The 13247-nt window shown below is 47.7% G+C and overlaps 1 protein-coding gene across 5 annotated transcripts in view; it reads left to right on the top strand.

Annotated features, from left to right (window-relative positions):
• Positions 1-13159, top strand: part of samd11 (sterile alpha motif domain containing 11) — a 58134-nt gene extending 44975 nt beyond the window's left edge. For 4 of the 5 annotated variants that reach the window (XM_050063811.1, XM_050063808.1, XM_050063806.1 and 1 more), the window contains exons 8-13: positions 4714-4829; positions 4936-5014; positions 5685-6463; positions 7541-7674; positions 10115-10225; positions 10475-13159. In XM_050063811.1, the coding sequence (XP_049919768.1) occupies positions 4714-4829; positions 4936-5014; positions 5685-6463; positions 7541-7674; positions 10115-10225; positions 10475-10759 (1504 nt within the window). In that variant the 3' untranslated portion in view covers positions 10760-13159. The remainder of the gene's footprint in view (positions 1-4713; positions 4830-4935; positions 5015-5684; positions 6464-7540; positions 7675-10114; positions 10226-10474) is intronic. The other variant, XM_050063809.1, reaches the window with a different exon arrangement.
• The last annotated feature ends 88 nt before the right edge of the window (positions 13160-13247 follow it).

Below are 13247 nucleotides of genomic sequence, written 5' to 3'. Positions count from 1 at the left end.
TCACCTGCACCTGAAATCTCAGTGTCAGCCTGGCCTTGGCTAACTGTTGAAGCAGCAGCTCTGCACTGCTTGCAACACCAGCGTTATTAACCATTAATAAAGTCCAACACCCACATCCTCCACACACACACATACCCAGTGTAAGAGGCCCCAGTTGATGTAAGCACATGTAAATGTGGAAATCACAATGGACCACTGTTCAGATTTTTTAGAAAAAGCTTGTCAGTGGGAGAAACAGTAGAAGGAGTTAATCACCTGCCAGTTTGCATCACCACACCAATGCATTTCTCCTCCCATGTTTCCACCCATTCTTAGCTCAGAGGGATCTGATCTCATATTTGGCTTTTTCCATGTGCTGCAGTGCACGTTTTTGTGTGTGTGTGTGTGTGTGTGTGTGTGTGTGTGTGTGTGTGTGTGTGCGTGCGCGCATGTGCGTGTGAACGTATGTGCATCTCCACATACATGGCTAAACTAAGGATCCAATAACCTCTTGGCTACCACTGTGGAGCTGCACGCCTGCATCCCCGGCTCTTCCTCCCTCCTCTCCCCCCCAGCACTGGCCCCTGCGCCTCCCAAACAAAGCCGGGGGCAGCGGGAGTGGGCGGGTAATTGCTTGTCGATTATTTATGTGGCGCGGGGAGAGGCGGGGGATCGATAATGGGCCGGCGGTGCGGCAGCAGGGGGGATGGGGGGGCGGGAGGTGTATGTGTGTGTGTGTGTGTGTGAGAGAGAGAGAGGGGGAGAGAGAGAGGCCAGTAGTGCAGTGTGAATGTAGTCAGTGAGCCGCGGCTGTTCTCCGACAGCACACAGAGTAATTAGCCACACAGGACTGGGGAGAGTTAACTAGGCCTCACCCTCCCTTCCTCCATCCATCCATCCATCTCTACCTCACTTCGTCCCCCTCCACCTCCCCCAGCCTCCTCTTTAACCCTTTCACTCTCAGTATATTTAAATCTTAATGCTACAGCATAATAGTAATAGCATAATAGTTTGTGGCAACAGTTTGGGAAGTCCCTCCCTCCGCTCATGTTTAAACATGACAGCGCCTCTTAAAGAAATTAATTTCTCAGTTTGGTGTGGCAGAACTTGACTGGCCTGCACGGAGCCGTGACCCCATCCGACACCTCTGGGATGAAGTGAATCGCAGAATATATGCTGGGCCTCATCGCTCAACATCATAGCCTGACTTCACTAATGCTCTTGTGGCTGAACAGGAGCAAATCCCTGCAGGCAGGTCCCAAAATCTTGTTGAAAACCTTCCTAGAAGAGTGGAGCCTGTTACAGCAGCATATTAGATAGATTTAAAATGAGATGTTCAACCATCGCACATGGGTGTAATGTCCACATACTTTTGGCTATGTAGTGTAAATGTGCTTCTAGAGGTCAGACTGTAGCCTCCACGTAAAAATACAGAACCTGCAAAAAAAAATAGGGATGGAGGAAATTAAGAAGAGACCTGAGAGTGAAATGAGTGCAAAGTGAAGAGAAAATTAAAATCGAGATAATTGGTGAGTTAAAGCAAAAAACTGAGGTAGAATGAGGAGCTGAGGCTGAGAATGTGAGTAAGCGATGGAAGCTCTCCCCCTCTCTAACTCTCGCCGTGGCTCACCTTTCCATCGACCCCTCATCATTGATTATCTGGGGCCCATTAGGGCCCATTGTTAAAAACAAATCATTAGGGCCGCTCGATGGGCTTAGAGCCTGGCGCTCCATTTGTCTGGCCTTAAATGGCACTAAGCTCACCAAGCATCTGCAAGGCAAATAGGGGAGAGATGGAGGAAAGCAAAGAGAAAGGGGGAGCGGCAGAGGAAGTGGAAAACATGGGAGCTTAAAATGGGGATGAAGAGAAGGAAGCAAAACAGAAGAAGAGAGGAGATGGCGAGAGGACGAAGTGACGGAGAGAAAGAGAGAGAGTGAGATAAGGAGAGGGAGGGAGCGAGCGAGATAGAGCGAGGGAGGGAGAGAGAGAACGAGCGTGGAGGGAGCCTCATCCATTTTAATGAGCTTCCTGTGTAAATGTGTTCCTGCGGAGAAGGAGCCGAAGGCGGCCGCGCGGCGCTCCTAATCCCCCCACGCTCCCGTCATTAAGGGCAGCCCTGTCACATACACACACCCCTACATGAACACCCGGACACACACACACACGCAGACACACATACATACACACGCACACTCACTGCCTGGGCTGCTGCGGGACGGGACCGCTGTCGCCACTCTGACAGGTCGTCACACACCAGTGAATTCCCCAGGAGCCCCTGGCCTCACTGCAGGCAGAGAGGGAGAGAGACGAAGGATGGGGGATGCAGGGGTGGGAGGGCATCCAGTGATATAGTTTTGTGTGATTATGAGCCCATGAGTGCGTTTGTGAATCTGCCTATTTTCACTCTAGGTGAGTGTTTTGCCTCAACTTTTTATAGCATGTTAGTGGTTTGCCAACAAAATGCACAGATAGGGCAAAAAAAAAACCCACACAGACAGACAGACACGAACACACACACACAGACACACACACACACACACACCCCAGAGCAAAACGACTAATGTCTGCCACTCCTCCCTTAAAATTGCCTCCTATAAAAGGAGGAAGAGAGGGAGAGATGGAGGAAGGGAGTGGAGGGGAGTGTCAGACACACACTCTTTCTCTCCTTCTCTCTCCGTCTCTCTCACTCCCCGTGATTAGGCCTAATTATGGTGGCGCAGACGCCTGGCAGCCCCAGTCATGCAGCTTTAATTGACCGTTATTCATCTGCGGGCTAACGCTAGGCAAGGGTAGGCGGTGCAAGGAGAGAGAAGAAAGGGAGGGAGTATCAGAAAGGGGGGTGGGGGGTGATTGGAGTTTGGCATGCGGGAGCCATGGCGGGGGTGGATGGGAGTTTTTTTGCGGGCGCCTTAGCGTAGCCTAGTGGAACTGCGCGTCGCAAGGCTAATTGCTAGCCCCGAGGGATTAGGCCAGGTGATTACACACTGGGCGGTGTAATTACATAAGCAGCGGCTAGCGGGGCCCCGGCTCGCGGCTCCGGGGTCACGCGCCGTAGCCCTCACCCAAGATTAATTGGAGCTGCCACTGGAGTGCGAGGCACCGCCGGAGAGAGCGGTTATACGATTAGCATTAACATTTCAGCGGCGGAGGCGATCGATGAATGGTTTTCACCCCCCCCACCCCACCAACACACACACAGACACACACACACACACACACACCCTCTCAGCACTGGCTCCAACCCCCCCATCTCATCTCCCTGCTCTTGTATGCGTGCCCTCCCTCCCTCCCTCCCTCCCTGCAGTTCCTCCCTCTCTCTCCTTTTCCCTCACCATTTAGTGAGGCGGGAGACATGCAGGCGCTAGCTAATTTGAACACAGTTGCAAAACAATATTTGCGGTTGCATGCGTCCCAGTGTTGGTTTTGATTTTGTTGTTTTCCTCAGCTTGTTTCCCATGTATGCTTTTGTGCGGCGGCAGTCACACACAGCTGAGCTCTGATTGGTGTGATAGCAGCAGCTCAGGAGGAGAGACAGCAGAGGGAAGAGGAGAGGTGTGGGTAGATAGAGAGTGAGCTCAGGAAAGGCCCTGGAAACAGCTGTGGTTGGAGACGGTGAGCGGGCGGAGAGCATCATCATCCACACTTTGACACTTTCAAAGGGTCAAGGTGCAGATGCCTCCCTCTTCTGACAGCTTTTTATCTGCTTCCTCAAAACCATGTCCCTGCCTGTACCCACGAAGATGTGCACGAAACGGAGAGAAAAACAGAAAGGGATAGAATGAAAGGATTACAGTGAAAAAATAAGTGGGAGAGAAACTGAAAGAAATACAAAGAGGCAAGACAAGACTAGGCTACAGCGACAGGATGAGATGGAGTGATGAAGAGGGGAGAGAAAATACGTAGAAAGGTGAAAGAAATAAACGTGGAAGGAAAAGAAAGGAGTAAACAAGGCAGACTTTCAGAGGTCATAGAGAAGTAGAGAGGACAGAAAAAAGATGGTTAAGACAGAACAAGAGACTGAGAGAGAGGGGAGAAAGGTGAGAGGCGCCTTTCCCCCTCAAGAAGGACAAAAGACGAAGCCAATAATAGAGAGGCCTTTTCAGAAGCAGAGGTTGCAGGACGCTCCATCTTTTCACCGGTTTCAATGCAGCGTAGAGAGGGAGAGGGAGAGAGGGAGGGAAACGGAGAGGAGGGCGTAAAAAAAGGGAGAGAAGAGAGGAGGGATGAGTGTTAATTAGAAGGTCCTTCAGCCCGTGGCCCCGGTCAAGACGCAGGGGCCGCCCCAGCTGTCGGAGCATGACACACTGGCATTGTGCATTCAGCCCTCATTATGTGTGTGGGTCTAGAGTTGTGTATGTGTGTGTGCGTGTTTTTGTGTATATATATCATGTGTGTATGTGTGAGGCAGCAGGGGAAGGAAAGGCTGCAGTCCAGGGTACAGCAATGGCCAGCGGCGCTTGCTGCGGCGTGACAAGACTGATGAGGCACTGGGGCGACACGGGGGCCTCTGGAGCTCCGCTGATAAAAATACACCGCATACATTGGAGCGGCAGCGTGCGCACACACAAAGAAAGAGTTAAAGAGTTAAGACGTACAGTGAGAAATGGAAAATTAATAAAGATATTCTGTTAATGTAGGGAATCACACATGGTACATCCCTCCATGCTGAATGGGCTTTTTGTCTTTTTAAAGCAGTGAAATCCAAACTGATTGTTTTTTTCATGTGTCCACAGAGACCTGTCCCACCCTCCACCGCTACTGTCCCCTCCAACTGCCCCTCACATCGCCTTAGGACCTCACCTGCGGCCTCCTTTCCTGGGCATGCCCTCCGCTCTCTGCCAGGCCCCTGGTGAGTCATAAATCATGCTAAAGCTTATCAGATAAGCTAACATGCAGTAATGATGGGTATGCAGCTTACATGTCACTTATGTATTTTCTTGCTGTGTCTATCACAGGTTATGGGTTCCTCCAACCAGCTCAAGCTGAGATCTTTGCCCGACAACAGGAGATGTTGAGGAAACAGAATCTGGCCAGGTGTGTGTGTGTGTGTGTGTGTGTGTGTGTGTGTGTGTGTGTGTGTGTGTGTGTGTGTGTGATGTGACAGTTTGTAACAACAGTGTAATTAAGGCACCCAACTGTAACAGCTAAAAGTTAGAGCTATACTGTGCAGGAAACTTTCAAACTTGGCCCCTCCTCCTTTTACTGCTTGTAGACACACTACAACCTACTATTGTAGGAACGTTCGATTTATTGTAATGGAAAAAACGATCCTTAACAGGTAAACTATGCTCACCGCCAACACCTACCTGTCCACCAGAAAACAGGCAAACTCCGCATTGTTATTCATCCCCATCCTCTCTTTCAGTGCTCGCCAGTGATAGTAAAAGTCAACCCAAGATTAACTCGTTTCTGAATGAACTCTGTCCTTCTCGTGGGACATAAGTGATGAGTTACTTCTGTATGAGTCTATACATTATGTTTTAAAATCCAGCATGCTACACCTTTAAGGTTTGAGTTGTGGGTTTATTGTAACACAGCTAAAGAGTAGCTTCAAGGTGGATAAGGTTTTGTTGGAGAGAGCAAACTTGTTTACACAGTCATATGTTTTTAGAATACTCCCACAAGCAGAGTTGTAAATGTGAAATACAGCAAAATGTTCAACCTTTGGCATGTATGTTAAAGTCCCTGTGTTTCACTGCCTTAGACTTGAGATGTCGGCAGAGCTGCTGAGACAGAAAGAGTTGGAAAGTCTCCACCAGCGGCAGCAGCAGCAGCAGCGTCTTCTGGGCTCCGACCCTCTGGGAGCTCTACCTCCTGGCCTGCCTCCTGACCATCCAGCCCTGCGAAGCCTCCATGACATCCCAGAGGGCCATCCGCTCCGTGAGGAACTGGCCCGCCGCTCAAATGCAATGCTGGTGCTACGCCATGGGGCTGCTACACCCCTCCTGACTCTGAACCACCACCAGCATCAACAACCAGGGCCACCCTCCACACCCAAAGACACCCAGGCACAGAGATCCACCACCGGGCCAGATGCCGAATCCAGAAAGGCCCCCCGCAGGGCCCCTCAGACACAGCTCCATGCTGGGGATCACACAGGTGGAAGGGAGGGAGACAGGGAGGTGCAAGATGAGGAGATGAAGGACTCGGACAGTGAGACAGAGATGTGTGAGGAGAGGCAGGACAGTGTCGGTGCCAAGTCCAGCAGTAAACCCAGGGACAGGGAGCGAGACGGGGGTAAAGACACTGGCAGCAAGGGAGTGTGTGACATTGCCAAGGAGACCGGAGAGAGCTCAGGCCGGCTGAGTGCCCCTTGTAGCTCAGCAGGTACAGAGTCACCCAGTCGCCACCTCTTCACCCCTGGACTGGGCAAGGCTGATGTCAAGTACCACCTGCCACCTGGGTTCATGCCACCGCTGCCTGCTCTTCATGCCCAGTCGCTGCCCTTTGGATTCCCCTACGCCAACCCCTACTTTCACACGGGTGAGAGACTCAGTCACACACACAAACACACATTAACACACACACACACACACACAGTCGACATGTGAAACCCATTAGCGGCACTCTTTGTGTGCATGTCTCCAGTGTGGAGACCTCTCCCTGTTAGGGGCCCTGCCTCTGACCCTGGTGTGACCTTTGTGCACACCGCCGGCAGCACAGCCACGTGGGCAGAGAGGAGGGAGGAGGGCGTTGTTTGTCCACATACACAAGACAACTACGATGACCTGACTTCATCCTATCATTGTTCAAATCCCCACCATGACCAACTTAAAGGGGGAAACTTTGGTATTTTTTAAACGTGGACCCAATTTTCACATGTTTGTGTGTCCAAGTGACTAATGGGGACAACAATTTCTGAAATTGGTCTGGTATTGAGCGAGAGGGTTGCAGCCCACAGCGGCAAAAGCCATATATATATAACCCTCCGCTCAGATTAGTATTTTAAGTATCTGAAAATAAAACTCACAAAATCTGTTTTGATTCGTGCTCCCACTGTTCTTACAATAACCAACCCTGATTTGGAAGCCGATCAGAGCTGAAGCCGATTAATACCCGTGACGACTGCAGTCATTTCACCCAGGAGTGAATGATAGTAACCTTTCCCTTTAAATAACCCTCTTACAACAGAACTTAAAAATCTAGTCAGTAGAGCTGAACCATTCGTTAATTTAACCAGAAATCTTAAAGTTATTCCAAAACAATTTGATTATAGTTTAAGTGATTTATAAATCACAAGTACCAAACATTCACTGGCTCCACAGATTAAACTGATAATGAAAATAACCATCACTACCTAGACGACTGACCCAATTTCACCTGTCTCATTCATCTCTTAAATTAAAGGATTTCTTCCTAAATCGATCACCACTAGACTTAATATAAATATTTTGAGATGCATGTTAGAAAAATGTTGGCAGTAAAAAAAAATGTCTCCAAGCTTGCAATTTTCAGGTTTTGCATCCCTATAAAATGGCAGAAAGATCCTCAGTCTTAATAGCAACTCTGTAGCCAGTGTTTATATTGACACATCATTTTCACCCACTGCTGCTCTTTCAGGCTCTGTGGGAGGTCTTTTCATGGATGGGGAGGACTCAGCCACAGCAAACCCTGTGGAGGACATCAGCAAGTGGAGTGTGGAGGACGTGTGCGGCTTCATAAGCAGCCTGGCCGGATGTGCTGAATACACACAGGTGAGGACGTAGGGAGAGGGAGGACAGAGAGAGAGAGAGAGAGAGAGAGAGAGGAGGGGATGGAGGCCAGGGGCAGGCTTACTGCTTATCACAGAAGAAGAAGAATAGTGACCAAGATATATTAGTGTAGCTGTACTTCAATGGGATCTCAGTATGTTTAGGTAGAAATACTAAAGCCTGTATAGCACAGATTTTTCCAAGTATACTGTGAATGTGTGTGGATGCATGAATGGTCATGTTCACAATGGCAGCCATATTTGTGGGCTTTGTGTGAATGATGGTGAGTGAGCAGTGCATGTTCACCTGTAGCCTGTGTGTGTGAATGACATGTGCAATTGTGTGTATAGCAATGTATTGTTCCAAAATGAAATATATACAGAATTTGAGGAGAGTAACCCAATCCTACCTTTATTTTTATCCATCTCAACAAAAAAGGCCAAAGAACAGATTGAGATTTGTTTTCCAGTGTCGTCAAACAATAATCACATGATTTCAATGTAACAGATTCTTTTCTCCATGCAAAAATGATTTGTACAGTTCAGCTGAAGCTAATGCGAGCCCTCAGCTGCCTGAGTCAGCCTTATCAAGTGGGTGTCTGCTTTAAAATCCTTCCTCTTAGTATGAAATTCCCTCTTATTAGCCTCAGATGAACTTTAGACATGCATGGAGCACAGCTGTGGAATCTGTCCCTCTCATCTTTAACACCGACGTCACACTAGTAACAGATTTCTTCATGGCCAGTATTGACAGGAGGAATAATTCCAGTGACCAGTAACACTCTCAAGAGAGACCGAACCTGTCGTTTAATACATAACTTGCTGTTTAACAGAATGCTTCACCCACAAAATGATCAATTAGTCTATCGGTCACTTACTGTGTTACGTTGAATTTGTGAAGAAAACTTTGTTTATTCTCTCATGCCTCCACGGTGAACAAAGAATCCAAAAACAGGGAAAATTCTTGTTGAATTGGAGTACAAGAGGTTTGCACTTACGCAAAACTTGAGTTTACTAAGTCTGACACAACTTGTGCCTAATAATCCATGTCTCATTTTTCCAGTTGTATCCTCAGTACTTCAAACACATTTATTTTTGCTAAAACCTTAAGGCTTCTTTATAGCTGTCCGTATGGTTTGTGCCAAGTCTATGCCATAGCCTACGCAAGTGGCTTATGCCTGTGACCTTTTATACTTGTGTGCGTTGTGTCTACATCATTCTGCACTTACATCTCCAAAATGCTTGCTGGTGATGGGGTTTCTATGCCACTGTGATGTTTCTGTGAAGTGCAGTTTGATTTATTCAACTAACACACCTAAAACACACACATAACATGGCTTAAAAGCGACAACATTCAAAATATGTACAAAATGTGGCTTTATTTTAACTACACTAGACACTTTTCCCCACATATACAATATGCTTACATTATTAGTATAAGGCTGTGACATCTCCCGTTGTATAAAATAGCTTAGAGGTTAGTGGGCTTCCTCTGCTCATATGAAACCAGGATAAATCAGACACACGATGAAAAATGCTGTTTTGTGGGGGTTTATAATCTTCACATTTTATTTTTTATCTGTGAAATAAATGTACATAAAAGCTTCTTTTCTACTGAGGCTAAAGATTTTCAGTTTACAAAAATAAACAGGAGGTTTGTGTCACCAAGAAGTGTAGTTACATTTCTTGGGAGGTGCACGTCAGGCTACAGCGTAGGCAATGCGTCTACGCAGAGCAAACGCTACGGTGTTGGTTAAATGCAAAGTATAAACCTTGTTTTACTGTTTAAAACACCTATACACGCGAGTATACACACAGCTGGGCGAGTGCGTGCGTTTGAACTCTGCCCGAGCTTTCCATTAAGCAGAGTTAAAACCCAGGTGTGTTACTCGTGTGAGAGACCTATTTTGCAGAAGTGTTATAAATAGCAAGGTTTTAGTGAAAACACGTGTCTGGGAAGTACTGAGTGTATGACTGGATAAAAGAGACTTGGATTATACTACACGAGATGAGTGTGAGTTTGTAAACAGATGTTTTGATATAGTTCTACTGTTGTTAAATGCAGCCCTCCTTTACTCAAATTCATTAAGAATGTTGTCTGTTTTTGGATACTTTGTTCACTGTGGAGGCATGCGAAAAGAAAATCCGTTTCCTTCATGAATTCAATGTAACACAGGGTGAGTGACTGATAAACAAAATGTCATTTTGTGGGTGAAATGTTCCTTCAAGACTGAATTTGACAACATTTTCTCCACAACTACATCCCCTATATTGTAAAAATGTTGAATGATAATCTTTAGCTATTTCTTCTCCTCTCTAAATGGGTATGTAACATTTTGGAACAGAGTCACTGTTTTGTAGGTTGTGTGAGTGAATGTGTAGGTTTGTGTGTCGAGTGTATGTTTATGTTGGGGCTGTGGCTGAAGCGGCTGTGTCTCTGCCAGGTGTTTCGGGAGCAGGCCATCGATGGAGAGACATTACCGCTGCTCACTGAGGAGCACCTGCTCAACACCATGGGACTAAAGCTGGGGCCTGCGCTCAAGATCCGCTCACAGGTACACACACCCCAGACCTGCGTGTGTGTTTGTGTGTGATCGAGTGGACTCGCGCATGTCTGAATGTGTGTTTCTGTCCGTAGGCCCGAGACAAACTGCTAGCGTAGCATAGATGATTCCCTCAAAGTAGCCAGCCCCACAGACTGCAGCCTCTCCTACTCTCTCTCTGTTTGAGATACAGCATTAGTCCATCATACAAAACTCAACAGGCTGTACTGACAGTCATATGGTCTCCTCTCGTCTCCTCAGGTGGCGCGGCGTGTTGGCAGGCTGTTCTACATGACTGGATTCCCGCTGGCGTTCCCGTTTCCGCCTTCTGCTGCACTGCGCCCCCCAGAACGCGATCGGGACCCCCTGACCACGCCATCTGACACCCCTTTGCCTCTCTCTCTGTCCCTGCCCCACAGACCCACCTCCACCAGCAGCAGCTCCTCTCCATACAGCGGACCCACCCCTGGGTGCTCCTCTCCCAAGCAAGAAAACGGTAACGGCTCCACGGTGGTGGGAAGATACGAGGCCAAAACTCCTTCGTAGGAGAGGACGGGCAGGGGTGAGGAGGGCAGACCTGCCTCAGACTAACATGACTCAGAGAGATTGACTCCCCCACCTTGGGACCTTTACGCTGAAATTTAGGGGAAAATATTGAACTGGAATAAAAGACAACTGGACCGTAACTGACAAACCAATCAGCTTCTGAGTTCATCTGCAGCGGCCATAGCCAAGCAGAGTCCAAACAAACTGGGTTGGAAGGGAGACACGTGAAGCAACAGAGGAACAGAGAAAGAGAAAAAAGAGGAAAAGGAGACAGCTGGTCACAGACAGCCTGCCAAAAAAGGAGCGAAGCCCTGCCACAAATGCGACATTCTTGCAAGTCAGACAGTCAGACGCTAGCGGAAACTCTTCCTTCCTTCCTGGGCTGGAGGAAGCTCTGCTCACTCACTTTCTTTCTCTTGTCTCCGTCTCTCTGACTGCTCTCACCACAAGCCCTGCAGAACCCAGGAATTAAAAAGAGACGCCTCTCTCCCCCCTTCCTCCCCCGCCTGTTTCCTGAGGCCAAACAGCAGCGTGGAGCAGTCTTTTTAGAGGCTGGAGTTGAAGCATATGCTGAGCAGCACCAGATCTGACCCGCTCCCTCTTATCACTGCAACTATGCATTCCACTGTCCCGATACCAAAGATGACCGGATGTGTGGAATTCAAACCGTGTTTCACAACGTGTCTGCTTCTTTTTGCATTAATGGTCTCAGAGAAAGACTGGTCCAACAGGGAAATGCTAGGCTAGTGCCTCACATGATGGGACTGTGTTTGAGGTGACAAAGGTTGCGCTGTCATTACCTGACATACAAACGCTTATAAGTGATGGTGAAATGGAGAAGCCTCGATGGTGGCTTTGATGTATGCGGCTTACGTCATTGTATGCTCGTGTTGACTACTGTGGGAGGTAGGAAAAACATGCAAAATTGTACAGAATCATGCTTAAGATGAAAATATCCTGAAGGTTACATACGTGGTACTTTTACTTTTTGTTAAATGTAGTTGCACGAATAAGGTTTTCTTTACTGAAGAAAAATGTGACTTGCTGAACTTTGGTGGTACTTTTGTTCATACTCTTTTGTTCTGCCATTTTTTTTAAAAGTGTAATATTAAAAAACGCTCCAATCTTGAATGCTACTTCAGCATATAAATATGAGAAAAAAATATTTATAGGACTTTTGATGTAGTAGATAAAGCAGATTATGATATGTATTATAATTAGCCCTTGAGATGGATTCCAAAGATACTTTTACTTTGTTTTCTCTTGGTTGCAGGGAAAAGAAAGGCACAAAGCTCTTAATGCAAATGTTTTGAATTTGTTATGGATTTTTTTTTTTTAACTACGCAAGCAATGAATTAAAAATGGTCTCTAGATTTCCCTTCAAAAGTTTTGTCTTCATCCTATTTTTCTATTCACCACACAGGTGAAATAAATCCTAAAGAAATCCCTCTGCTTTCTCTTTGCTCTCATGTTTGTGTGCCTGCGTCAGACAACGTATATGCGCCTTTTCCTCCTCAGGTGTTTGTGGTTCTGCTGGTAAAACGAGCAGGAGGGAGTATGCGGTCTCCTGATGTGTGTGTGAAGGGGAGATGGCCCATGGGGGGGGCACAGTTCAGGTCAACACCAGCTGTCAGAGTGTGAGGTTCAGCCGCAGGCCAAGGCCTCGGCCTCCCCTGCCTGTGGGGGATAAACCTGACCCTCCTCTTCCACCCACACACATACAGGACCAGAACCAGGAACTCACACTTACCTTCCTCCTTCAAAGAGTTTACACTGAAGCAGAACGCTCTACAGACTCTACTGGGACTTCCCCTCGCTTTAGGCTGGGCCTCTGCACCACACGGTTCTGCGTTCACTGAAAACGACTACAGAGGGAAAGTGACGACACAAAAATGTTTCTCAAATCTTCATTGTGGCGTTTAAATCCATGTCAAACAATCCCTCTGCCCTGTATTGTAGCACCAGTGAATGCATGCAATAGTGGTTCACCCAACAAAGGCCAGTATCACCCCGAGTTTAGTGGTGAACGCTGGCGAAAAGCTGCAGTGAAGTCGAGAAAGAAAAGGGGGATAAGTTGGAGTAGCGAAGCCGTGTCTGAGCATGTGAATACACAGACAGAGAAGACAGTGGTCTGGGCGGGGGGTGGGTGAGGAGTTGGCACAGAAACAGACCAGCCTGTGTTGCTGCTCTACCACCTGGGCAGAGAGTCTTGGCACACCATCAGACGCCACCCTGCCAGCCTGGCACAGCACTGCTGCCTCAGGGCTCAACACCCGCCTCTCTGTACCCCTCCTCTTGGCCGGCCCATCCTGGCTCGGCCCGGCTCATAGCTCTCTCCAAATAGCCCGTCCTCACAAAGCCTGAGGGTGCCTACAGGTGTGTACATGTATGGAGGACACAAATGACTTGTTTCAGGTGCACTTGTGCATCAACATGCACGTACACACTTCTATTAATTAGCATCTTCTAAAAAAAGAAAAAAAAATCA

Source organism: Epinephelus moara, chromosome 16 (genome assembly GCF_006386435.1).
Source record: "Epinephelus moara isolate mb chromosome 16, YSFRI_EMoa_1.0, whole genome shotgun sequence".
Lineage (NCBI taxonomy): Eukaryota > Metazoa > Chordata > Actinopteri > Perciformes > Serranidae > Epinephelus > Epinephelus moara.
This window is presented reverse-complemented; position numbering and strand designations above follow the sequence as displayed.